Genomic DNA, 27,724 nt, shown 5'->3' on the forward strand with positions numbered 1-27,724 from the left:
AATAATAATAATCTTTATTTTTATATAGCGCTAACATATTCCGCAGCGCTTTACAGTTTGCACACATTTTTATCACTGTCCCCGATGGGGCTCACAATCTAAATTCCCTATCAGTATGTCTTTGGAGTGTGGGAGGAAACCGGAGTGCCCGGAAGAAACCCACGCAAACACGGGGAGAACATACATGGATATTGCTGTTGGGATTTTAGGTTTCTCTGTTTAAAGGGAACCTGTTACCAGGAAAAAATGCTAATAAGCTGCAGCTATGGAGTTAATATGCAGGTTATCAGTGTTATTAACCTGCACGTAGCCCACCACAGTGGGGAGAAAATTAACTTTATTTCACCTGGCTGTGTTCTGGTTTCTGTCACAGGGACAGCAAGGGTTCACTCACTGCTCTGTAGGCGGCTGTAACTGCGCCCCTGGCCCTGAATGACCCTGGCTTTGCATTGGGGCTCGCTGTCAGTCAGGGGCAGGGGGGCACGGTTACAGCTGCCGCTTTAAATTTTCAGAGTGGTGACTGAACCAGCGCCACCCCTGTGACTGAAACCGAAGGCTGCCGGGGGTTGGGAAGGAGTAAAAATTATTCTTCCCCTTAGCGTTCTGTTATGTGCAGGCCCCTGGCAGTTTAGTAACGCTATTAACATGCAGATTAACCACATAGCTACAGGTTAATAGCATTTTTGCTGGTGAACATTTCCCTTTAAACTGTGTTAATGTCTTTACCGTGCAGATAAGGCTTTAGGTTGCTCTTGCACTACATTTTGGTGGTCCACTCATCTATATAGTGTTGGTTTCATTCAAAATACGAATTCTTCCTGATTCTGCTGGGATTCATCTCTCTAAAAATGAATGTGTGTATCACCAACCAATCACGAAGCATCTTTCATTTCACCAGAGCTGTTAAAAAGAAGCTGAGCTGTGATTGGTTGCTATGAACAACAGTTTACCCACTTGACAACACCTCTGCAGACACTGACATGGTGGGAGAAATCTAGCATCCCTGGGAACATAAGCTCACAGCCATTGTCTGCCCCACAGAAAGGAGCAGTGAGTACATGACAGAAATGAATCCCACCTCCTGTGCCCATATACACATCACACATTCTCCATCCCGTAGTCAAATCTTCCCTCTTAAAGGGATCATTGGTATGGAAGTCAGAGCAAATCCATCCGGCGCTTTGGTTTTGACTCCATGCCTCTCTTAAAGGGATCATCGATATGGAAGTTAGGACAGTTCCACTCAGCTCTGTGATTCTGACCCCAGGGTCTCTTAAAGGGATCATTGGTATGGAATTTAGGGCAAATCCACTCTGCGCTTTGGTACTGACCCCAGGCCTCTCTTAAAGGGATCCCTGGTATGGAAGTTGGGGAAATTGCCTTCAAATGCTCTGGTACTGACCCCAGTCTCTCTTAAAGGGATCTCCTGTATGGAAGTTAGGGCAAATCCCTCAGTGCTCTGATTCTCACCCCAGGCTTCTATTAAAGGGATCCCCAGTATGGAAGTTAGGACCGTTCCACTCAGCGCTCTGGTTCTGACTCCAGGCTGACGGGATGATGTGGGATATTAGTGGTAGTAGTCCGGTGTCTCTGGCTGATGGGATGATGTTGGGGATATTGGTGGTAGTTGTCCGGTGGCTCTGGCTGATGGAATGATGTGGAATATTAGGGGTAATAGTCCGGTGGCTCTGGCTGATGAGATGATGTGGGATATTATGGGTAGTGTCCAGTGGCTCTGGCTGACGGGATGATGTGGGATGTTATAGTGAATGTGGCTATGCGGAATGGCCGGGGCTCTACGCTCAGATTTATAGATATAGATATTTATAGATATCATTATAATTTGTTATAACTAACCATAGTTAGTTACTATGCCCGGGCAGCGCCAGGCTCTTCAGCTAGTTAAACATGTTAACTCAAAAATATAATGTGAAAGGGTTGTTCCGAAACCAAAGATGAATTTCATGCTAATTATTTAATAATCTAGCCACTTTTCTAATGTCCATCAATGAAAAATTCCCTACCGTTCCCGCTATATACCAACTTTGTGTTATTTGGTTTTTTTATTAATATATGCATCAGGTAAGGTTTCTTTAACCCCTTAATCCCATATGACGTACTATCCCGTCCATGTACCCTGGGACTTAATTCCCAGGGACGGGATAGTACGTCATGGCGATCAGCGGCGCCCATGTGGTGAGCGCCGCTGATCGTGGCCAGGTGTCAGCTGATTATCACAGCTGACACCCGGCACAATGTGTCAGGAGCGGCCACGGACCGCCCCTGACACGTTAACCCCTTGCACACCGTGATCAAACACTATCACGGTGTACCGGGGGTTAAAAGGAAGCATCGGCAGGGAGGGGGCTCCCTCGGTGCTTCCTTGAGCCCCCCACGGCAGCGCAATGTGCAGCGCTGCTGCGGGGGGCTCCTTCCCTGCAGGCCCCCGAATCCAAGATGGTGACGAGGACCTTCGGGGGCCTGCAGGGAGCCGGCTTCCTCAGTGCCTGCAAAGCGCAGGCACGAGGAAGCCTGCTGCACTGCCTGTGACAGATCACTGATCTGTCACAGCGATCCGTGATGTGACAGATCAGCGATCTGTCACAGGACAGTGATGTCCCACCTGGGACAATGTAAAAAAGTTAAAAAAAAGTGTTAAAATAATTAAAAAAAAAAAAAAAAAAAATCGCCAAATAAATTAGAAAAAAAAAAAAATATTCCCCCAATAAATTGATTTTTTGGAAATAAAAAAAACAATAAAAGTACACATTTGGTATCGCCGTGTCCGTAACGACCTGCCCTATAAAACTGTCCCATTAGTTAACCCCTTTAGCGAACCCCTTAAAAGATAAAAATCGAAGCAAAAATGATTTATCATACCGCCGAACAAAAAGTGCAATAAGCGTGATCAAAAAGACTAATATAAATATCCATGGTACCGCTGAAAACGTCATCTTGTCCCGCAAAAAACGAGCCGCCATATAGCATCAGCGAAAAAATAGTTATAGCTCGCAGAATAAAGCGATGCAAAAATAATTATTTTTTATATAAAAGTTTTCATTGCATAAAACCGACAAAACATAAAAAAATGAGGTATCGCTGTAACCGTATTGACCCGAAGAATAAAGCCACTTTATCAATTTTATCGCACGCATAACTGTGTAAACACACCCCCCAAAAGAAATTCATGAAACGCTGGTTTTTGTTCATTCTCCGTCCCAAAAATCAGAATAAAAAGCGATCAAAAAATGTCACGTGCCCGAAAATGGTACCAATAAAAACGTCAACTTGTCCCGCAAAAAATAAGACGTCACATGACTCGGTGGGTTAAAATACGGAAAAATTATAGCTGTCAATATGTGGTGATGCAAAAACTATTTTTACAATAAAAAGCGTCTTTTAGCGTGTGACAGCTGCCAGCCATAAATAGTAAATCAAACCCCCCGTTATCACCCCCTTAGTTAGGGAAAAGTAATAAAATTAAAAAAATGTATTTATTTCCATTTTCCCGCTAGGGTTAGGGCTAGGGTTAGGGTTGTGTTGGGGTTAGGGTTGGAGTTAGAATTGGGGGTTTCCACTGTATGGGCACATCAGGTGCTCTCCAAATGCAACATGGCGTCTGATCTCAATTCCAGTCAATTCTTAGTTGAAAAAGTCAAATGGTGGTCCTTCCCTTCCAAGCTCTGCCATGCACCCAAACAGTGTTTTACCCCCCCATATGGGGTTTCAGCCTACTCAGGACAAATTGCAAAACAACTTTTGGGGTCCAATTTCTCCTGTTACCCTTAGGAAAATAAAAATTGGGGGCAAAAATATCATTTTTGTGGAAAAAAAAATGATTTTTTATTTTCACGCCTGGGCGTTATAAACTTCAGTCAAGCACTTGGGGGATCAAAGTGCTCACCACACATCTAGATAAGTTCTTTAGGGGGTCAAGTTTCCAAAATGGGGTCATTTGTGGGGGTTTCCACTGTTTAGTTACATTAGGGGCTCTCCAAAGGCAACATGACACCCACAGACCATTCCATCAAAGTCTGCATTCCAAAATGTCACTACTTCCCTTCCGAGCAGGGCTGTGGAGTCGGTAAGCCACAGTTGCGACTCCGACTCCGACTCCTGGATTTTATCAGGCTCCGACTCCTTCATAAATGGCCAATTCATATCAACAAATTTACTGTTGTAAAATATTAAACATCGTGCCTATTCAGTTTCTCACCATCATATAAGTAATCAGACCACTTAGATCAACTATATTTATTAGAATACAATTAGAATATAGCAAATAACTTTTATAAACTTTTCTAAACTGTAAGTAAATATGCAATAAACACTTTTATGCAGTTAATAAGAAGAAATCTATAAATTTGTCCTCAGAAAAAGTATTGCCTCTGTCAGATCCTCCTTCATGGATGCCCTCAAATCTGATTTAATTATTTTGAGAGCAGAGAACAACCTCTCTACACTAACTTGTGTTGGTGGCAAAGCAGTAACCACTCGGGCAACATCTCTGACAATGTCAGGATACAGAGGAATCGCTTGTTGCACTGTTATTTTTGATGAACGGTCAAATTTCTCAATTTCTTTTAGTGCACATGAAAAATTCTGCTGAAATGTACTGGCTGTGTTCCTTGATGGGGATGACTCTTCTATGCGGGAACGCTTTGCACGGTCCTTGTGATCCAAATATTTTTCGAAATTAAATTCTTCATCAGTTGATAATGAGGGTGAAGATGTGGCAGGACAACCAAATTTTTCTTGTTCCTCCTGACTGTTCTGCAACCCTTTCATCCTTACTGCTATTTCAAACAGAGCTTCTTTTCCTTTACTTGGCTGTTGATCATCTAGAAGAATCCGATGCATTGGGTCTACATAAACAGCTGCCAAAAGAATGTTATTTTGTAATAGTAGCTCCTCTCTCCGTTTCATTGATGTAGCAATGCCACTTGCAATTAACCCTCCTCTTTGGGACAGGCGAAACATCAGGTTCTTCCACTCCTTTAAGAAAATACCTGGAGTTAAGTCCTCTGCTTGTAATTTTTTAGTCACTGTAAATGGGTGCTCTAGCAATTTTTCCAGCTCAGTCACCTGATTCCACTGACTTTAATTTAGCGTCAGTTGAGGGTTAGCCATGTCTACAAGAAAGGTTTTCAGTTCAACCAAGCGCTGAATCATTAAGTAAGTACTGCCCCATCGTGTGGCTTGATCAATAATTGCCCCTTTTCCAGCACGTCTCATCAAAATTGAGTCAACTTTAGGGGTTCTGGCAACAGTAGCCAATTTTCTCACCTTGCCAATCAGTGCAGCAGCATGTCCTTCTTGCAGACTGTCTCTTATAGCCAGCTGTAGCGTACGCACAACACAGCGCATGTGATGAATGAAAGAACATATTGACAGTTTCAACAAGATCATCTAAACTATCATGTTGCTGTTCATCTGAAGCAACTTCAGTTTGCTCCTCAGTTACAATACTGTGTTCCTCTATTTCAAACATTTCTGTGTCTGTGGACCCAGAATGTTCTTCTAGCTGCTGGTCACCATCATTACTCTCATTCATTAGCTTAATAGTACTTATCATATTTGAAGCATTGTCAGTTACGACAGAAAGAACTTGCTCTTTTTTAAGTTCATAGTCTTGCAGAACCTTTTCCACCAAGACCTGGAGAAACTCACTTGTGTGATGAGCTTTGGTGTCTTTTACTGCCAATGTCTTGGTAACTATTTCATTTTTGTCACAAACAAATCGGACATTGATGGCAAAATAGTTCACTCTGTGACGTGTGCAGGCATCCATTTTAAGAAACAGAAAGCGTCCCTTGAGAGTTTTTTTAAGTTCTTCCTTTTGTTTAAAAGCTTCTTCGATTACTAATTTTCTAATACTCTCTCCAGAGAAACACCAAGCTTGCGGGCCATTTCCCCATTCAGACACATAAAAGCTGGTCGTGAAAATAATGAAATAGGCACACTATCCTTTACAACAAGCTCTATGATCTGTTTTTTTAAATGTATCTACTGTCATTGTCACAGTAACTTTGTCACTGACAAAATATCTTGCAACTGATGGCTGCAAAGTTCTCTGCTCCTTTGTTTGGCTGGAAGAGCTGGGCACTGGTTCATTGGTTTGGATGCAGTCTCTCATCCACTGCTTTCAGTACTTCTGGATGAAAGCGCTGTAAATGTCTCTTTAGATTAGAAGCTCTGGTAGGAGCATTTTTATCTTTGCCTGAATATGCACTCATCTTGGCTTCACAGCATTTGTTTTCATCTGGATCATTTGTCATACACTGACAGACATAATGTTTTCTATATTGAGTGATGGTGAAATGTTCAAATACAGCTGATTTAATGTGATGCTTCTTTGACATTCTCAGGTTTTTAATTCTGCATTCACAATCCAAATGACAATTGTTTTTCCTAAAAACAATTGTACAAAATTATTGCCAGGTCGTACAACTGATATAGTGGTCAGTTATACTGTTATTATTCCTCATGTACTCAGTTAACTGATGCAAAGTTTGTTGAAAGGATAATACTTCTTACAGTCTTCCTCTTCTGAGTAGCAGGCAGCTGTGAGATGCTTGGAAGACGCACACCTAGTATGATCTAGTCTAGAGGAGGAGCTTTACTACTAAGAATTTGCAACACATTTTCACTTTCAGTTTCATACATTGTAAGTAGGGGAGTTGGGGCAGCATGAGGTTAATCAAGTATAAGATTAGATAAGGGCAGTGGAGAACAGTGACACACAAGAAGTAAGAAATGTCTCTATCTCCAGCAGAACTGCTTATCACTGTTGTTCATAGTTTGATAGAACATATATATTTGAGTAACATTTATAAAATTCATATGAAAGTTCAATTATGAAATATTAATAGATTTTTTTTAAAGCTGGAGTGGGAGTCGGTACATTTCAACCGACTCCGACTCCAACCAAAACTAACTCCGACTCCACAGCCCTGCTTCCGAGACCCGACGTGTGCCCATACAGTAGTTTTCTCCTACATATGGGGTACCAGCGTACTCAGGACAAATTGGACAACAACTTTTGGGGTCCAATTTCTCCTGGTACCCTTGGGAAAATAAAAAAATCGTATTTTTTCCACAAACATGATCTTTTAGTCACCAATTTTTTTTTTTATTTTCATGCCCGGGCGTTATAAACTTCTGTGAAGCACTGGAGGGTTCAAAGTGCTCACCACATATCTAGATAAGTTCCTTGGGGGGTCTAGTTTCCAAAATGGGGTCACTTGTGGGGGGTTTCCACTGTTTAGGTAAATCAGGGGCTCTCCAAACGTGACATGGCGTCCGATCTGAATTCCAACCAATTTTGCATTGAAAAAGTCAAACGGCGCTCCTTCCCTTCTGAGCTAAGCCATACGCCGAAACAGTGGTTCCCCCCACATATCGGGTATTGGCGTACTCAGGACAAATTGCACAATAAATTTTGCAGTCCAATTTCTCCTGTTACCCTTGGTAAAGTAAAAAAAAATTGAACCTGAAGTATTTTTTTTGTGAAAAAGTTAAAATGTTCATTTTTTTTTTAAATATTCAAAAAATTACTGTGGTGCACCTAAAGGGTTAATAAACTTCTTGAATGTGGTTTTGAGCCCTGTAAGGGGTGCAGTTTTTAGAATGGTGTCACTTTTGGGTATTTTCTATCATATAGACCCCTCAAAGTGGCTTCAAATGTGATGTGGTCCGTAAAAATAAAATGGTGTTGCAAAAAATGAGAAATCGCTGGTCAATTTTTAACCCTTATAACTTCCTAACAAAAAAAAATTTTTGTTCCAAAATTGTGCTGATGTAAAGTGAACATGTGGGAAATGTTACTTATCAAGGTTTTTGTGTACCGTATCTCTGTGATTTTAAGGGCATAAAAATTCAAAGTTGGAAAATTGCGAAATTTTCACCAAATTTCCGTTTTTTTTTTTTTCCACAAACGCAAGTTATTTGAATGAAATTTTACCACTAACATGAAGTACAATATGTCACGAGAAAACACTGTCAGAATCACCGGGATCCATGGAAGCGTTTCAGAGTTATAAGGGACAGTGGTCAGAATTGTAAAAATTGGCCTGGTCATGAACGTGCAAACCACCCTTGGGGCTTAAGGGGTTAAAATGACTCGTACGCTGCATGCACTAGGGATTCTCAAACAACGTCATTAGGGGGCTGGTGTTGCCGTTCTGCCCCAGTTGCTGTCTCCACCTTTAAACAATGTCATCAGTGAAGTGTTCAAGGCCTGGGCTAGTCGTTTCTCTATGGAGCATTTTTAATTTCAATGCATGCACAATATGAGCTCCATGCTTTAATTCCTTTGAATATGTAGGGACAGTGTGTTCGTATGCCAGACCTGTAAAGAAGCGATGAGCCACCAAGAGAGCTCACTGCAGGTGCACTTTGCTTACTGCATTATAGTTATTTACAATGTGTGTGTTCAGAGCATGTGCCTGAATTGACAATGGGCACATGCTCAATAGAGCAGTGACTAACCCACCCTCTGTGGAAGCGGTATCACCGCGAAATGCGCATCGGGGTCGTTCCTGCACGGCAGTACACTCTCTGGCAGATATGATGGGTAAGATTTGATTCCTATTACTTATATATTGGGCAAGTGTGCAATATTTTGATGGACGGTCCTCTTTCTTTCACTATATAGGAGTATTATACTCCTTCAAGTGACGCTGTTTGAGTGATTTTGAGAGATATTTTTCCATCCCTGATACATATCGTTTTGTACCATGCCTTTATTATAATGAAGTGACTACTTATCACATTTGCTGCTGCCTTTGATACTGTCGCACAGGATTTTCATTTTGTTCCTGGCTATCTCTGACACTTATATAAAAATGAAGTACTCATAGAAGTGTTTGCTCCCTTGTATTGCCTTTCAATAAAGATGTCTATTTGCATGTAGTTTTGGACTCAGTTTCCTCCCCTTTTTTTCAGTTCTGCTTTGAGTCGTCCTACTTTTTACTTACTTGGGGTCTGTGTGCACTGGCACAAATATGAATGAATGTCTTTTGAGGGTATTTGTTTTGACAGAAGTTTATAACGCCCGGGCGTGAAAATAAAAAAAATCATATTTTTCCACAAATATGATCTTTTAGTCCCCAATTTTTTATCTTCCCAAGGGTAAGAGAAGAAATTGGACCCTAAAAGTTGTTGTTCTATTTGTCCGGAGTACGCTGATATCCCACATGTGGGAGAAAACTAACGTATGGGCACACGTAGGAGCTCTGAAGGCAAGTAGTGACATTTTGGAATGCAGACTTTGATGGAATGGTCTGCGGGTGTCATGTCTCGTTTGGAGAGCCTCTGATGTGCCTAATCTGTTGAAACCTCCACAAGTGACCCCATTTTGGAAACTAGACACCCCCCCCAAGGAACTTATTTAGATGTGTGGTGAGCACTTTGAACCCCCAAATGCTTCACAGAAGTTTATGACGTAGGGCCATAAAAATAAAAAATCCTATTTTTTTTCCCACAGAAAAGATATTTTTGCCCCCAATTTCTTTTTCTCAAGGGTAACAGGAGAAATAGGACCCCAAAAGTTGTTATACAATTTGTCCTGAGTAGGCTGATACCCCATATGTGGGGGTAAACCACTGTTTGGGCGCATCGCAGAGCTTGGAAGGGAAGGATCACTGTTTGACTTTTTCAACGCAGAATTGGCTGGAATTGAGATCAGATGCTTTGTTGCTTTTGGAGAGCACCTGATGTGCCTAAACAGTGGAAACCCCCCCCAATTCTAACTCCACCCCTAGCCCCAACCCTAGCAGGGAAATGGAAATAAATACATTTTTCTCCTTTGCCTCATTGGTGGACACAGGTACTGTGGGGTGTATGCTGCCGCCATCTGGAGGCTGACACTAAGCAAACACAAGGTTAGCTCCTCCCCCGCCGTATACACCCTCGCCCTGAATGCTGGCGGAAACCAGTTTTTTGCTTAGTGTCCTATGGAGGCACACGTCTGGTCTTTTTCTCCAGACTTTTTTTCCATGAAGATTAGACAGGGGCAACGGATCCTATCAAAAGGGTCCGATTTCCCCAAACCATCAACGGGCGAGCACATGTGAGTATCCATCCACGTATCCTCTCCCGCGACGTGGGACATGATGCCGGACCTAGCCCTGACCACCCCTAGGTATGGAAACCATGTGGCTTTACAGAGGCACAAGACGGTCCGAGTGGCCCCCCACTGCTCCACCAACGCTAGACGTTGGGTGCTGCAAGGCGGCGGACGGTCCTTCTCCTTGGCCTCAGAAGCTGGATGGATTAAGGGTGCTTGCACCGTCCGGGATCCCCCCACCACCCCCGCCTCCCCGATGGTTTGCATACCTGCTGGCGATGAAGGTACAGGGCGTGGGTGGGCTTGGGTCCGGGCTAGGCCGTGCGTGGGGCTCCTGGGCAGCAGGGGAGATGCGGCGCTGCAGGCAAGAATAGGCTCTCCTTCCCCGTTCCTCTCCTCCTGTGACGCTGGCTAGGATTGGCGCCACCACCTCCACCGCCGAGTGCAGTTGCGGCGCTGCCGGCTGTTGCCCCATGGGCGGGTGTTAAAAATCTAGCCCGCGGCTTCAGCCAGAGCTAGGCCGGGGCGGTAGTTCTGCCCCCGGCTACGCAGTGTCACTTCCGGGGCCCGCCCCCTGAAAGCCTGGGGCGCTGGGGTAGGCCGCGACAGGTAAAGTGGTCAGCCTGCCCCACGGAGAAGCACAGACGCAGGAACGGTGAGTGCAACAAAGACTGCGGGAGCTCGCTAGGACGCAAGGGGTGCCCCCCCTCTCTATATAAGAAGAGAAAAAAAAAACAAAAAAAAACAAAGCGCCTGGCAGAGGCAATATGGCCGGGAAAGGAAAGATGCACTCTTTGCTCTACACTGCATGCATCTCCTGTAAGGCTGCGTTTCCGCGTGCGCAGAGAAACAAATTGTGCGAGGCCTGCGATTCTGAACGTGCCCAGGAGCCCCCCCCCCCGGCAGCTCAGTCCAGGGAACAATATCCTCCGGAATGGGCCCTATCATCCTAATCTATGGCATCGCTTACAAAGGCGATTGAGTCTATTTGCGCCCCGAATGGAGGTAAGGATAGTGCCTCGCTTATCTGGGAGGGGTCCTACACCTCACAAGAGCCTTCGGCCTGCAGGGGCTGCTCTCATTCCAGGCAGGTGCTAAGGAAGCGGACCCACACGAGGTCTCCCGGTCTATCCGGTCCTTCGGAATCTGGCAGTCCAGCATCTCGCTCTCCCTCACCAACGTTCGGGAGTAGGCAGAGTTTGGATGGTGACTCAGACGGGCCACTGGACTTTGATACCCCAGGGAGTCGAGAGACAGTAGACAGCCTCATTGAAGCTGTCAATCAGACCCTGGGGGTAGAAGATGAGGTTACTTTGACTTCGAGCCATAAAGTAGCCTTTAAACGGGCCAGGCGACCCCACAGAGTGTTTGGTACTCACCCGGAATTTGAGAACGCCCAGATAGGTGTTTTTCGGGCCAGAAGACCATAGAGGCAAGATATCCATTTGCCCCGGAACTCCGTAAAGGATGGACGGAATCACCGGTGGTGGATCCGCCAGTGTCACGCCTGGCCTCGAAGTCTGTACCGAGTGGCTCATCCATTAAGTACCCCACTGATAGACTCATAGTCTAGCTCGATCAGTTTTTGAGGCATCAGGGTCAGCGCTTGCTCCCTCATTTGCGGCAACGTGGGTAGCCAAGGCCATGATGTCATGGTCAGAATCATTGAATAGGGCCTTGCAGGATAGAGTCCTGCCTGTGGAGGTGTCAGAGGTTGCAAGTCAGATTGCGATGGCTGGAGACTATTTGATCAATGCTTCCTTAGATGCGGCCAATTGTGCAGCATCTGCAGCTGCTAACGCGGTAGCCATTAGGAGAGCCCTTTGGCTAAGAACTTGGCGAGCGGATTCTGTCTCCAAGAAGTCTTTGACTAACTTGCCCTATCAGGGAGGCCGCCTGTTCGGGGAGAAGTTGGATCAGCTCATCTCTGACGCGACGGGGAAAAAGCAGCTTCCTCCCGCAGCAGAAAGTTAAGCAGCCTTTTCGCCAGGTCCCGGCACGGTTTCGGGCCTTTTGCAATACCGGGTGGATGACTGCCACCAGTTGGGCCGGCCCAAATCGCTCCAACCAGGATAGGGAGTGACAGTTCTCATATAGACACAATCCATTGGGGAGGATGCGCGCGTGCCAGCCCAGGTCTAGAGGAACCAGGCCGCAGAAGTCCTCAGCCAAATGACTCGCAGCACATAGTAGGCGACATCAGCAGGGTAGGCGGCCGCCTGCTTTTCTTTCACCATGTCTGGGTCGGCGTAGCACACGACCCATGGGTGGCGGAACTGGTGTCTTTGGGGTACAAGATAGTTTATCAGGTACCCCCTGAGACGTTTTTTTCTGTCCCGACTTCCCAGGCGAAGGCGTTGCTGGGGGCCATCGATTCACTCTAGTACAACGGGGTCATAGTTCCCGTACCAGAGCATGAGAGAGCTCGGGGTTTTTATTCCAATCTGTTCGCAGTCCCCAAAAAGGACTGGACTGTCAAGCCTGTTTTGGACCTGAAGCTCCTGAACAAATTCATCAGGGTCAAACACTTCAGGATGGAATCTCTGTTCAGTTATTTCGGCCATGGTGCAGGGAGAGTACTTGGCCTCTGTTGACATCCAGGAAGCCTACCTGCACGTCCCCATTTTTCCACCGCATCAAAGGTTCCTTCGATTCATCATCAATGGCCATCACTTCCAGTTTGCAACGCTGCCCTTCGGGCTAGCTACTGACCCCAGAGTGTTCACGAAAGTAATGGCAGTCGTGATGGCCTCCTGCACTCTCGGGGCATAGTCATCTTGCCCTACTTAGACGACCTCTTGGTGAAGGGCCCCTCATTTCGGGCATGCCAGGAGAATGTTGGAATTACGCTGGATACGCTCTCCCGCTTAGGGTGGTTGGTCAACTGGAAAAAGTCATCCCTTGTGCCAGCCCAGAGGACAGCCCAGAGGATCTCCTTTCTAGGAATGATCTTCGATACCTCCCGAGGGTCGGTGATTCACCCGCAAGACAAAGCCCTAGCGCTTATGCAAGGAGTCCAGAAGCTCTGGCAGCCTGTCCCTCACACCATTTGTTTTGGAATGAGGATACTAGGGAAGATGGTGGCAGCAATGGAAGCAATTCCGTTTGCCCAGTTTCATCTTTGCCCACTACAACACACCCTCTTGGCAGCTTGGGACAGGAACCCGTTTTCGTTCGATCAGCAGTGCCGGCTGTCCCTTCAAGTCAGCCAGTCACTGGAGAGGTGGACGATCAGATGCTCCCTTCTGAAAGGGAAACCTTTTCCCCCAGAGCACTGGCTAATGGTCACGACCGATGCCAGCCTCCGGCGCTGGGGAGCAGTTTTTCGCCATCACACGGCTCAGGGCCAATGGTCCCAACAGGAGGCATGCCTCCCGATCAACCTGTTGGAAATACGAGCGGTTCGGGCGGGCGCTGCAGCATTTTCAGCACCTTCTAGCAGGACGGCCCATTCGGATTCAGTCAGACAACGCCACGGTGGTAGCTTATGTAAATCATCAGGGGGGCACGCGCAGCATGGCAACCATGCGCGAGATAGGATTCGTCCTGCAGTGGGCCGAGAAGAACCAGTCGGTGTTCGGCAGTCCACATCCCAGGAGTAGAAAATTGGGCAGCAGACTTCCTCAACCGGCAGGAGGTCGTGGCTGGGGAATGGGCCCCGCACCCCAAGGTCTTCGAGCAGATTTGCCAACGATGGGGAACTGCGGACGTGGATCTAATGGCATCCAGAATGAACGTCAAGGTACCCGTGTACGTCGCTCGGTCACGGGACCCGCGAGCATTCGAGGTGGATGCGTTGTTTCTACCATGAAACCAGTTTCGCTTTCCATACTTGTTTCCCCCGTTGCCATTACTTCCGAGGGTCATCAGGAAGATCAGAACAGAAGGGGTTCCAGCGATTCTGCTAGCACCTGACTGGCTCTGGCGGTCATGGTACGCAGATCTGGTGCAGCTGCTCACTGATGTCCCATGGCGATTGCCAAAGCGTCCAGATCTACTGTCTCAGGGCCCGATCTTCCACCCCAACTCGGGGGCCCTGTGTTTGACGGCATGGCCGTTGAATCTTGGATTCTGACCCAGGCTGGGTTCAAGCATGGAGTGGTCGCTACAATGGTTAGCGCCCGGAAGTCTACCTCGGCAAGAATCTACCATCACACCTGGAAATTTTCCTTCGTTTGGTGCCGAGAGCGGGGGTTTTCGCCCCTAACATTCTCTATTCCCAACATCTTGGCCTTTCTCCAATGAGGCCTAGACGTGGGACTGGCCCCGAGCTCCCTTAGGAGACAGATTTTGGCGTTGTCTGTTCTTTTCCAGTTGAAGATTGCTACTAATATGCAGGTGAAGACTTTCATCCAGGGAGTTTCTCATTTAGTACCTCCCTATAAGGTGCCAGTGGGCACCTGGGACCTTAACCTGGTCCTGAGTGTCCTGCAAGAAGCTCCTTTTGAGCCGCTACAGGATATATTTTTATCATTCCTCTCTTGGAAGGTGGTGTTTTTGGTGGCCATTACCTCCGTGAGGCGAGTATCGTAGTTGGCGGCTCTGTCTTGCCGAGCACCTTTTCTCGCTTTCCACAAGGATAAGGTGGGGCTTAGACCGGCTCCCCCTTTCTTCTGAAGGTGGTGTCCTCTTTCCACATCAATGAGGATATTGTCTTGCCCTCATTCTGTCCGGCACCGGTGCATCGCGTGGAGAAAGCTCTTCACACCTTAGACGTGGCGAGAGCACTCAGGAGGTACGTGTCGCGGACGGCACCTTTTCGCCAGACGGATACGCTGTTCGTGCTCTAAGGGGCGCAGGAGGGGACTCGCGGCCTCAAAAGCGACCATAGCCACATGGATCTGTATAACTATTCAGGAGGCCTATCGCATCAGAGGTGCGCCAGTTCCATCAGGGATCAAAGCGCACTCTACTCAGGCAATGGGCACCTCTTGGGCGCTTCGGCACCAGGCTTCGTCGGAACAGATATGCAAGGCAGCGACCTGGTCCAGCCTGCACACGTTTACTAAACATTATAGTATACATACTTGCGCTTTGGCGGATGTGAGCCTGGGTGGAAGGATTCTCCAAGCATCGGGGGTGCACCTTTAAACAGGAGGTGCATGTAGCTTGGATCGGTGAGTCAATCTCCCACCCAGGGACTGCTTTTGGACGTCCCACAGTACCTGTGTCCCCCAATGAGGGGAAGGAGAAACATGGATTTTTGTGAGTACTCACCGTAAAATCCTTTTCTCCGAGACGCTCATTGGGGGACACAGCACCCACCCTGTTAGCCAAGTTGTCTCTCGTTTAATTGTTCTTTTGTGAATGTCAGGGTGGTCCTTTGCCAGGCATATTGTTTTTCTGCATTAAGGCTGATTGTTATTGTTCTCCTACTGCTTTTGCACTAAACTGGTTTCTTTCCGCCTTCAGGGCGAGGGTGTATACGGCTGGGGAGGAGCTAACCTTGTGGTGTTTGCCTTGTGGTCAGCCTCCAGATGGCAGTAGCATACACCCCACAGTACCTGTGTCCCCCAATGAGCGTCTTGGAGGAAAGGATTTTATAGTGAGTATTCACAAAATTCAATGTTTTTTTTCTAATTTTATTATTTTTCCCTCACTAAGGGGGGTTTGATTTACTATTTATGGCGGGTTTTTATGTTTGGCAGCTGTCGCATGCTAAAAGACGCTTTTTTTTTTTTTTTTTTTTTTTGAAAAAATAGTTTATGCGTCACCACATTTTCAGAGCTATAATTTTTCCGTATTTTGACCCACCAAGTCGTGTGAGGTCTTATTTTTTGCAGGACGAGTTGACATTTTTATTGGTACCATTTTTGGGCACGTGACATTTTTTGATCGCTTTTTATTCTGATTTTTGGGACGCAGAATGAACAAAAACCAGCATTTCTTGAATTTCTTTTGGGGGGTGCATTTACACCGTTCCACGTCCGATAAAATTGATGAAGTTTTATTCTTCGGGTCAGTACGGTTACAGCGATACCTCATGTGTGTCGTTTTTATGTTTTGGCGCTTTTATACAATAAAAACAATTTTATATAAAAAAATAATTTTTGCATCGCTTAATTTTGCGAGCTGTAACTTTATTTTTTTTGCTGATAATGCTGTGTGGCGGCTCACTTTTTTGCGGGACAAGATGTTTTCAGCAGTACCATGGTTATTTATATCCGTCCTTTTGATCGCGCGTTATTGTACTTTTTGTTCGTCGGTATGATGAAAAAGCATTACTTTTTGTCTTGTTTTTTTATTTTAATTTTTTTAAGGGGTCAACCAAAGGCGTTAACTAGTTGGACAGTTTTATATGGCGCGTTGTTACGGACGCGGCGATACTAAATGTGTACTTTTTTTTTTTTTAGCTCAAAAAAATTAATCTTATAGGGAATATATTTTTATTTATTTAGCTATTTGATATAAATTGATACTTTTTTTTTTTTTCTTTTTTTTTTTATAGTTATTTTGTCCCGGGGGGGGGGGACGACATCACTGTCATGTGTCAGATCACTGATCTGACACGTCAAACAGCGCCTTGACAGATCAGCGTTTCTGACAGGCGCTGTGCAAGCCTACCTCATGCCTGTGCTCTGCAGGCACTGAGGAAGCTGCCTTCGTGCAGGCCCCCGAGGCCATATTGCATCCGGGGGCCTGCAGGGAAGCAGGCCCCCAGAGCAGCGCTGCACATCATGCTGCTCCGGGGGTTTCAGGGAAGCACGGAGGAAGCCCCCTCCCTGATGATGCTTCCCTGATCCTCCGGTACACTGTGATCATGTTTGATCGCATTGTGCCGGGGGTTAGTGTGCCGGGGGCAGTCCGTGACTGCCCCTGGACACAGTGCCCGGTGCCAGCTGTGATAATCAGCTGACACTCGGCCGCTATCAGCGGCGCTCCCCCCGAGGGCGCTGCTGATTGCGATGACGTACTATCCCGTCCCCGGTCATAGGGGCTCGGGTACCGTGGACGGGATAGTACGTCAGATGTCAGAAAGGGGTTAACCACCACAGCTAGCGGCAGCCCGTAGGTTTGTCACCTGCCGTTCACCATACCTTGCATGCACAAAATTTCACTTTCCTTCCATATTTCTGTTTTTAGAACTTGGCCATTGCTGTAGTTCTGTCACTAGATGTAAAACTTGAGGCTCAGGATGAACAATGCTATGTTTCCTGACTGGACAGGCTGTGCTGCTGTGTTTGGGATTGTAGGCCAAAAAATAAGAATAATATAACCAAGAATAATGGAAAATGCTGCATGTGAGTTATTGTATGGCGATATTCTTGGGTACCTATGCAATGGCTACCGTACAGTATTTTAATAGAATGGCGCAAACTCGAATTCTCTGCTCGGATGTCTGGGACTCCCATTTGGTCTATTCCTAAAAAGAAATGTACAAACTGAATTAATGTTCAAAATGAACCAATTTCCTAACCGTTGTATACAGAGGCACATTGGGTCCCATTGATTGTTATGCGGTGCGTCTGTTTTCCATTATATGTCCGTTTTTATAATTGAAGAGAGCTTGCAGCATGCAGAACTTTTTCTACCGTTCTAAAGAACTAACACCAAATGGAAACTAAATCTACTCCATTATAAACAATTGGATTCTTCGGCTTCCTTTTGCATCAGTTCACAATGATAATGTGTGCAAACTGTAAAGCGCTGCGGAATATGTTAGCGCTATATAAAAATAAAGATTATTATTATTATTAAACTGGTATGTTATGGGCAAGAGTTCTGTTTCTGTTCTTAAAACACAATAGACAAAATGGTACTGCCAAACAAGGGAAATGTGAACTTGGCCAAAGATTATAACAGATCTTAGAAGAACCCCAAGAATTTATGAAATAGCAATTCAAACATTGTTTCTTTCTCTTGTTGTTCTCTATTAAAGGGAACCTGTCACAGCCCCCCCCCCCCCCCCAGGCGTTTTTAACTAAAAGAGCCACCTTGTGCAGCACTAATGCGTTCTGTCAAGGTGGCTCTTTCAGTTGGGGTCCCTTCCACCGCTGAAAGAATCGTTTTTATAATTTCACTCATACCTCTATAGTTTGTCGGGGGCAGGTCTTTCCCCCCGGACACAGACTCCTCACAGCCATCAGTCATTTCCTCCATTCTTCTGGGCACTGCCTCCTCAGCATTCAGTTATTTACCCGGCGCCTGCGCTGTAATCTTGTTTCTTGTGCATGCGTAGTTAGCGCTGCCTGTCCACTGACATCACATGAGGTCTTCCTTCTCAGGCCGCGCGTCCACACAGGCAGGCGCGAGAAACAAGATTACAGCGCAGGCGCTGGGTAAATAACTGAATGCTGAGGAGGCAGTGCCCAGAAGAATGGAGGAAATGACTGATGGCTGTGAGGCGTCTGTGTCCGGGGGGAGAGACCTGCCCCCCGGCAAACAATAGAGGTATGAGTGACAAATTATAAAAACGATTCTTTCAGCGGTGGAAGGGACCCCAACTAAAAGAGCCACCTTGACAGAATGCAGCATTCGTGCTGCACAAGGTGGCTTTTAGCTAAAAACGCTTGGGGTGGTGGTGGGGTGACAGGTTCCCTTTATATGAACCCAGTTTATATGTACTAGTCAAACTATGACCTCAAAAATTATACAGGATTTTGTAAAGGTGACCTTATGTGTACATTCCTTCATGTTTTTCCTTGTTTCTTACAGGAGTATACCTGCCCAATATGTGAATCAGGATTCATTGAAGAACTTCCTGAATTAAGGTAACCTAATGCAAAAGCACTTTGTAGTCTCAGATTAAGGCTATGTTCACAGAAATTTCGTTTAAATGCTGTCTGAGTGGAGAATGGACTACACACAAACGCTACACTCAAACACTATGTTAAACCAAAAGAAAGTTGGTAGGTACACATTCACACTGGCCATTAAAGGGGTATTCCCATCTCCTAGATCAGGGTTCCCCAACTCCAGTCCTCAAGGCCCACCAACAGATCATGTTTTCAGGATTTCCTTAGTATTGCTCAGATGATGATTGCATCACCTGTGCAATACAAAGGAAATCCTGAGAACATGATCTGTTGGTGGGCCTTGAGGACTGGAGTTGGGGAACCCTGTCCTAGATCATAACCCAATCTAGTAGGTGTAATAATATTAGCCAATACCGCTAATTAGAAATGTAGTATAGTTCTTCGGATTCACTATATTTCTTTACTCATGTGAGCAAAGATTGAATCCCTAGCAAAAAATAATGCTTATAGTAATCTAAATAATTATACAGTACAAAAGGACAAAAAAAATTAAGCATAGAAGTTGGATTATGTAAAGGGCTGTTCTACGCTATAACGGAGATAACAACATATAAAAGGAGGCGTAAAATGAACAAAAGTACAATACTGTTTGAAGTGGTTAAAATATTTAAATATTACTGCTTAAATATTTATATAGGGATCTTGGTCCATGTAAAACTCATACCAGCAGTGTACATTATATTGTCAGAGAACTCGACATTCATTTCAAATACAATGTAATTTGGTGCACCATTGGTGTGGACCAGGGCTCAGTGCACCATTACACCCTCCCATTTGCATATCAAGTACCATCACTGATTTTGATTGACAGCGTTCACTTTCCCAAAGTGTGAGCACTGCCTGAACTCCATTTGTGTTCATGTGCACTGACACTGAAGGAGCCCAACGGGCACACAGTGTGGGTGCCTGAGTGGACACTATTTTTGGGTGCATTATAATAATCTTTTTATATAGCGCCAATATATTCCTCAGCACTTTACAGGTTGCACACAATTATCGTCACTGTCCTCATTGAGGCTCACAACTTAAATTCCCTATCTGTATGTCTTTGGAATGTGGGAGGAAACCCACGCAAACACTGGGAGAACATACAAACTCCTTGCAGATGTCCTTAGTGGGATTATGTTGCCTGGCTCTGATCTGTGGTCACCAGAAGGGTAGCAAACAACTTAAGAGTAGCCAATAATCAGAAGGCATCCACTCTTCAGTGTAATAATGCTTCGATACCTGGGATTGATGCACAATGGTATAGTGATGATCTCCTGCTGATTAAGTGTTTTTTATAATAACTTCAGCAAGCAGCCCAGTAAGTGATGCTGCTGGAATCAGGGTCTCTATCTCTACATCATGCTGCTCTTAGGTGAGATTAGGTAGTAAAAACCTGGTGACAGACTTCCTTTAATGAAATGGAAAGTGAATGAACAAAAGAGTAAACTAAATGAAATCATTATTTGATATGACCACACCTTGATTTCAAAACAGCATAAATTCTTCTCCGTTCACTTGTACTTAGTATTTTAGGAGTTCTGAAGGGAAGTGTTTACAAACAATTTGGGACCAACCACAGATTTTCTTTGGATACAGGCTTGTGCACTTCCTTCTGTCTCTTCAGGTGATTCATAGACTCAATTTTTTTTTTTTTAAGAACCTTGTATGGACCATATCACCACTTCAGGACTCCTTGTTCATTCACTTTCCTTTTTTGTTCTTTCACTTACCTTTTTTGTTAATTGTTAAAAATCTTCTGTATTAACACTTGTATTTTGAAATGCATTCTTGCGCTGCAAAGTACTGTATGTATATATGTGTCTGTGTGTATATTTACATGAGCAAAAGCGTGCCTCTTGTGTAGGTGCCTTCTCTGCTTCCGTCTTAGTGTATCTGTGTGCGCTGTCATGAAGGTGGATTCCTGCAGGTTTATGTACGGTATACGTTTTTTAAAATTGATGGTATTTTTGTATGCAGTGTATATTTATGTGCACGATCTGTTCACTGCTGATGTGTACCACCAGTGAATGAACCATATTCAGAAATATAAAATTGCAGAGAAACATATGCAAATACATAAACTTTCACACATACATAAAGGGAAAACTTCCGCACACTTGGGAACGCTTTTTCCCATGTAAAAATGCACTCCGACACTACAGATTCTTACACACTCGGCAGCATGGTTTTTCATATGTATTCATACATAAAATTACTGACTTGTATACAGTTTGCTTACATACAATTACTGACTAGTACACAAACTAATATATGAAAGCAAGAAAAGGGAAAAAAAAAGCTATTTGGTCAAACACATGTATTACATATAAATTTTAATATGATAAAGCGGATCAAGACCTATGCAGTGGAATTGAAATAGTGGCTAATAGGAGGCGCATATCACACAATATATAAATATATATCCACAAATGTGGAATGGCATAAAAAAAGGAGTGGGGTGGACTGTGGAAATAGGTACTGGTATATAGGCTTGATGATTTAAGGGTATATAGCTCCCAAGTGGTGGGTGCCTAGATCACTGGAATAAATCCATGTAATGCATACATCTCAAAACAATGTGATAAGCCAACCAGTTTAAAAATAAAAATTCCCTTACTTAACTGACAGCAGTAGGAGCCATCAGTGAAGGAGGAGGCAGGGACAAGAGCTGGAGTGACAGAGGCTTCAGATCTACCATATCTATTTCCATATCAGTTCAAATGTTAATTTCTCAGTAATGGAGGTACTGACCGGCCATATAAACGTATTGCTGGACATATTTTTGATAGATCTACATGTTACTGCACAAACTATTAATATGCACATCTTGCTGACGGATAACCTTTATGGGAAATGGCAGCAAGCTGGTAAAATTTATGACTTCACATCCCTCTCTCCTTGCCAAATGCTACTCTTCCAGTTAACTCATGCGCATTGGTTTTGATAAATCTCAACGTGTGTGTGTAGGCCTTGAAAAACCAATTCTGTGAAAACTTACTTTCCTACTTTGTGTTTTTCACGGTCTCATGTTTCTTGTAGGAGCACAGAAAATAGTGGCAATACTTCTGGAACAGATCAAAACAGGCACCCTTTTGAGGTAAGAAACTTTGGTAAGCTTGTTGTCTTGACCCGTACCAGTCTCTCAATTTTTTTTTTTTTTTTTTGTGCTTTTTTCTATTAACACTCAAGCTTTTGAACTTTGTTTTTTCTTCCCCAAAGGGCCTTGAACAGACGCAGTTTTCCTTGCCTTCTGGCTATGGACAAGTCACTTTTGGAATTTTTAATGAAGGCCTAGAGTTTCCCCTCTTTGGCACAAGTGGATCGGGAGAAGAGAACCGTGAAGGGGAAAGCAGGAGAGAGCAACAGTCAAGGCATAGATATAGTGCAAGGCAACCTCGTGCCAGGCTAAGCACAAGACGATCTGCAGGGAGGCATGAGAGTGTGCCTACATTAGAGGGGTGAGGAGGAGCTGAACAGTGTTTGGTATGGGGATGAGGTAGTATGTTGTATAGCACCATAATTTTAATTGAAAAAACTTTAGATGTAAAGGCCCCGTTACATTTAGCGATGCACCAGCGATCCCGACCACGATATGACCCGGTCAGGATCGCTGGTGCATCGCTAAATGGTCGCTAGTGAGCTGCTAAACAGGCAGATCTCACTAGCGACGCAGCGATGCTCGGCGGTCGTTACTCACCTGTCAGACACGTCGAGTGTGACCATCTTCCGCCTGCGTCCATGGCTCGCTCGTCGGCGCCAGCAGGAAGCCGACGAGAAATGGACAAGGCCGATCTCACGCGATCAGCGATAGCCAGTGGGGAGGCCGGTTGGAGGGGAGTGCCACATGTAGCGATATTGCTAGTGATATCGCTGCTGCGTCACAAAATCGGTGACGCTTCAGCGATATCGCTATGTGTAAAGGGCCCTTAAGGAATAGTCATACAGGTGAAATTTACATGAGATTGTGTTGTTGACCTAAATAAAGCAACTAAAGTAACTGGCAGCTGATAATCTACTCAGCTTTTGGCAAATGAACATAATAGATGGGACATACTGTGAAACTGAAAATTTAATTTTTCCATTTTTGTAGATTTCGACTAAAGATTTCACTCATTGCAATCCAGTGGGAGAACTCTACGATATTATCCCTGACAGATTCCATATTCTAGACAGTACTAACCTGTGTCTAAACTATTTTATGTCCACGGACAACTTTACACATATTTGGATATGTTTAAGCTGTTGACACTATATATTTTTTGGAGCCAATTTGAATTCATTATTCAGCTTGAATACAATTAATTGTCCCCAACCAAACTGAAAAGAAATTGTCTTGTACATTGTACTGAGCATGTGCAGGATATGTCGAGAATAGTAGGCTGCCAATAATTTTCTCTTTTCCATATAAACCAGGAGATTATAGCTGTGAGCCCAAGGGTCCTTGTGGGCTAAAATTTGATAACCCATGTAACTAAGATATATTAACTAGTACAGATGAATCTGCAGTGCGCTCTATATTCTGATTATGCTTTACACAATGCACATGGTGTCCAATAATAGCAGAACTTCAATTTAAAAAAAAAAAAAAAAAATTCCGTAAAGTTGAGGACTGAGGCGCATATTTTAGTCCTATGTCTTGCAACACTGCTGTCAAAATAATTTGCTGTGAAAACTTGAGAATATGTATTTGTTGGCTTAAGTCATGCTTGGAGGCTTACATTCGTCTCAGAAGTTACAGAATGCCTCGGTGTCATTCTACGTTTTTTTGGACATGAAAGATGAAAGATTTGTTTTCTTTTATGTTGGTTTAATATATTGTTTGTTCTCATTGGTAGGATCATTCAGCAGCTGGTAAATGGGATAATCGCGCCTACTGCAATGCCAAACTTAGGACTTGGACCATGGTTAGTTTGTCCTCTCGACTGTCATTTTCGCTTAGACTGCAATCATGTGTCCATGTAATAAATCTGTGCTGTCTATTAATTTCTTTTGGGGAGGGGGGAGAGTATATGGACCCCTAGAGGTTTTTTTAGCTAGCCATACACATCTATTTTAAAAAAAAAAAAAAAAGTTTCTGAATTTCAAACCATATACAATTCTTGTTCGTTTTGTGGGTCAAACTGCCTTTGCAATTTATAGAGATCCTTATGTAATGGATGATGCACACAAAACAGACTTTGTACTTAAGAGCTCCATGAACAATGCATTTCTCATAGGAGGAAAAAATCAAGCAGATGTGTGAATATAGTCACAAAACACTGACCTTTTAGGAAACGTACCATCAATGTCTTGTAGGATACAGTGGGGGGAAGTATTTGATCCCTTTCTGACTTTGTGAGTTTGCCCACTGACAAAACATGAGAAGTCTATAATTTTAAGGGTAGGTTAACTTTAACATTGAGATAGAATTATCAAAAATAAAATCCAGAAAATCACATTGTTTAAATTAAATATATTTATTTGCAGTAAGAAATAAGTATTTGATCCCTCTGGCAAACGAGACTTAATACTTGGTGGCAAAACCCTTGTTGGCAAGCACAGCAGTCAGATGTTTTTTTGTAGTTGATGATGTTTGCACATATGTCAGGAGGAATTTTGGTCCACTCCTCTTTCCAGATCATCTCTAAGGCTAGTTTCACACTAGCGTTTATTCGGCACGGCGCCGCTAAGCCCCGCCCCCTGCCCGCCCCATCCGGTCGTTGCCGCCTACTATCGCACATGGACGCATGCGATCTGCGCACCCTATCTTTAGCATAGGGTGCGCAGATCATGCGCTGGCCGTGCGCTAGTAGGATTTTGGCGTGCGCTGCGCACTTTTGAAGGTGCGCCTATGCGCACCGAACGCAGCATGTTGCATTATGGCGCACCTTCAAAAGTGCGCAGCGCACGCCAAAATCCTACTAGCGCACGGCCAGCGCATGATCTGCGCACCCTATGCTAAAGATAGGGTGCGCAAATCGCATGCGTCCATGTGCGATAGTAGGCGGTGATGACCGGATGGGGCGGGCAGGGGGCGGGGCTTAGCGGCGCCGTGCGCTGCGTCGAATAAACGCTAGTGTGAAACTATCCTTAATCATTAAGATTTTGAGGCTGTCACTTGGCAACTTGGTATTTCCTCTCCCTCCATAAGTTTTATATCAGATTAAGGTCTGGAGACTGGCTACGCCACTCCATGACCTTCATGTGCTTCTTTTTGAGCCACTCCTTTGTTGCCTTGCCTGTATGTTTGGGTCATTGTCTTGCTGTTTGACCCAGCCACAACCCATTTTTAGTGTCCTGGGAAGGAGGTTGTCACTCAGGGTTTTCTGGTACATGGCTCTGTAGGGAAGGTGACCTGACGGACGGACTGACTGGTCAAATTGAAAAAGGAAAAACAGCTAGGAAAGTGTAGGTGACGTGCAGTACCTTGAACTGACATTAGAGGGCAGGGAGGATTGTGAGCATAAGACTTGACATCAGCTTAGGGCTAAAAAAACATTGGTCATGGGGGGCGGAGTTATAGGGAATCGGGAAAGTTATAAATTTGACAGGAGGGTTCCAGAAAGTTCCAGTCCCCAGGGGGAGCTCAAGTGACGAAGAGACTGTGACAGTTGCTGCACTGTGAGGAAAACCCAACCAGGGTGACTGAGGAGAAAGTAAGTCAGGGGGGTGGTCCTGACATAAAGTACCGCAGTATAGACGAGGCTCCGGGTGTAGGACACCGTATTTGGAACAACGTTTGACCAGTAAAATTACTGTTGGTGCACAGGCCTACGGCGGCCACAGTGACGGAGCTGTCAGAAGCGTCGCAGTGTAAAGGGGGAGAAGTTGCGTACATATACGTCCCCGGAGAAAGTACGGTGTCGCAATGTGTTCTATAACCGGAGAGCTGTGAAGAGAAATGCGGTGTGCTGTGAGGCCATCTGGCGGACGGCGAGAGAGAGAATAAACTTGGACCTGTTGCACCCGAAATTTGCCTCCAGCTTGTGTCTGTACGTCTCTGCGTGGTATACAGAGGGACCACCCCCCAGCCCGGCCCAGGAACCCTACAGTCATGGCCAAAAGTTTAGAGAATGGCACAAATATTAATTTTTACAAAGTCTGCTGCTTCATTTTTTCTAATGGCAATTTGCATATACTCCAGAATGTTATAAAGAGTGATCAGCTTAACAGCAATTACTTGCAAAGTCAATATTTGCCTAGAAAATGAACTTTATCCCCCAAAACACATTTCAACATCATTGCAGCCTTGCCTTAAAAGGACCAGCTAACATCGTTTCAGTGATTGCTCCATTAACACAGGTGTGGGTGTTGATGAGGACAGGGCTGGAGATCAATCTGTCATGATTAAGTAAGAATGACACCACTGGACACTTTAAAAGGAGGCTGGTGCTTGGCATCATTGTTTCTCTTCTGTTAACCATGGTTATCTCTAAAGAAACACGTGCAGTCATCATTGCACTGCACAAAAATGGCCTAACAGGGAAGAGTATCGCAGCTAGAAAGATTGCACCTCAGTCAACAATCTATCGCATCATCAAGAACTTCAAGGAGAGAGGTTCCCTTGTTGCCAAAAAGGCTCCAGGGCGCCCAAGAAAGACCAGCAAGCGCCAGGACCGTCTCTTAAAAGTGTTTCAGCTGCGGGATTGGGCACCAGCAGTGCAGAGCTTGCTCAGGAATGGCAGCAGGCAGGTGTGAGTGCATCTGCACGCACTGTGAGGCGGAGACTCTTGGAGCAAGGCCTGGTCTCAAGGAGGGCAGCAAAGAAGCCACTTCTCTCCAGAAAAAACATCATGGACAGACTGATATTCTGCGAGTGGACTGCTGAGGACTGAGGTAAAGACATTTTCTCTGATGAATCTCCTTTTCGATTGTTTGGGACATCTGGAAAACGGCTTATTCGGAGAAGACCAGGTGAGCGCTACCACCAGTCTTGTCTCATGCCAACTGTCAAGTATCCTGAAACCATTCATGTGTGGGGTGGCTTCTCAGCCAAGGGAATGGTCTCTCTCTCAGTCTTGCCTAAAAACACAGCCATGAATAAAGAATGGTACCAGAATGTCCTCCAAGAGCAACTTCTCCCAACCGTCCAAGAGCAGTTTGGCGATCAACAATGCCTTTTTCAACATGATGGAGCACCTTGCCATAAAGCAAAGGTGATAACTAAATGGCTCAGGGAGCAAAACATAGAGATTTGGGGACCATGGCCTGGAAACTCCCCAGATCTTAATCCCATTGAGAACTTGTGGTCAATCAAGAGACGGGTGGACAAACAAAAACCTTCAAATTCAGACAATATAAAAGCATTGATTTTGCAAGAATGGACTGCTATCACTCAGGATTTGATCCAGAAGTTGATTGAGAGCATGCCAGGGAGAATTGCTGAGGTCCTGAAGAAGGGTCAACACTGCAAATATTGACTTGCTGCATTAACTCATTCTAACTGTCAATATAACCTTTTGTTACTCATAATATGATTGCAATTATATTTCTGTATGTGATAAAAACATCTGAGAAACACACATAAAAACCAGAGGCCAGCAGATCATGTGAAAATATAATATTTGTGTCATTCTCAAAACTTTTGGCCATGACTGTACAGCGCCATCCATTTTCCTGTTGATGTGGTGAAGTAGTCCTGTGCCCTTAGCAGAGAAACACTTAGAAAACATAATGTTTCCACCTCCTTGCTTGACAGTGGGGACAGTGTTCTTTGGGTCATAGACAGCATTTCTCTTCCTCCAAACTCCGTGAGTTGAGTTAATGTCAAGGAGCTCAATTTTGGTCTCATTTGACCCCACAGCACCTTCTCCCAATCACTCACAGAACCATCCAGGTGTTCATTGGCAAACTTCAAATGGGCCTGCACATGTGCCTTTTTGGGCACTGCAGGATTTTAAACCTTTACGGTGTAATGTGTTACCATTTGGTT

The 27,724-nt window shown here is 44.8% G+C and overlaps 1 protein-coding gene across 1 annotated transcript in view; it reads left to right on the forward strand.

Annotated features, from left to right (window-relative positions):
- The window catches only part of RNF126 (ring finger protein 126), a 110,083-nt gene that overhangs the window by 29,291 nt on the left and 53,068 nt on the right, over positions 1–27,724 (forward strand). The window contains exons 2-5 of the mRNA XM_073586289.1: positions 18,725–18,780; positions 21,853–21,910; positions 22,033–22,271; positions 23,649–23,717. Of these exons, the coding sequence (XP_073442390.1) occupies positions 18,725–18,780; positions 21,853–21,910; positions 22,033–22,271; positions 23,649–23,717 (422 nt within the window). The remainder of the gene's footprint in view (positions 1–18,724; positions 18,781–21,852; positions 21,911–22,032; positions 22,272–23,648; positions 23,718–27,724) is intronic.

Source organism: Dendrobates tinctorius, unplaced genomic scaffold, assembly GCF_039654945.1.
Source record: "Dendrobates tinctorius isolate UK_male_01 unplaced genomic scaffold, ASM3965494v1 ptg000092l, whole genome shotgun sequence".
NCBI classification, from domain to species: domain Eukaryota; kingdom Metazoa; phylum Chordata; class Amphibia; order Anura; family Dendrobatidae; genus Dendrobates; species Dendrobates tinctorius.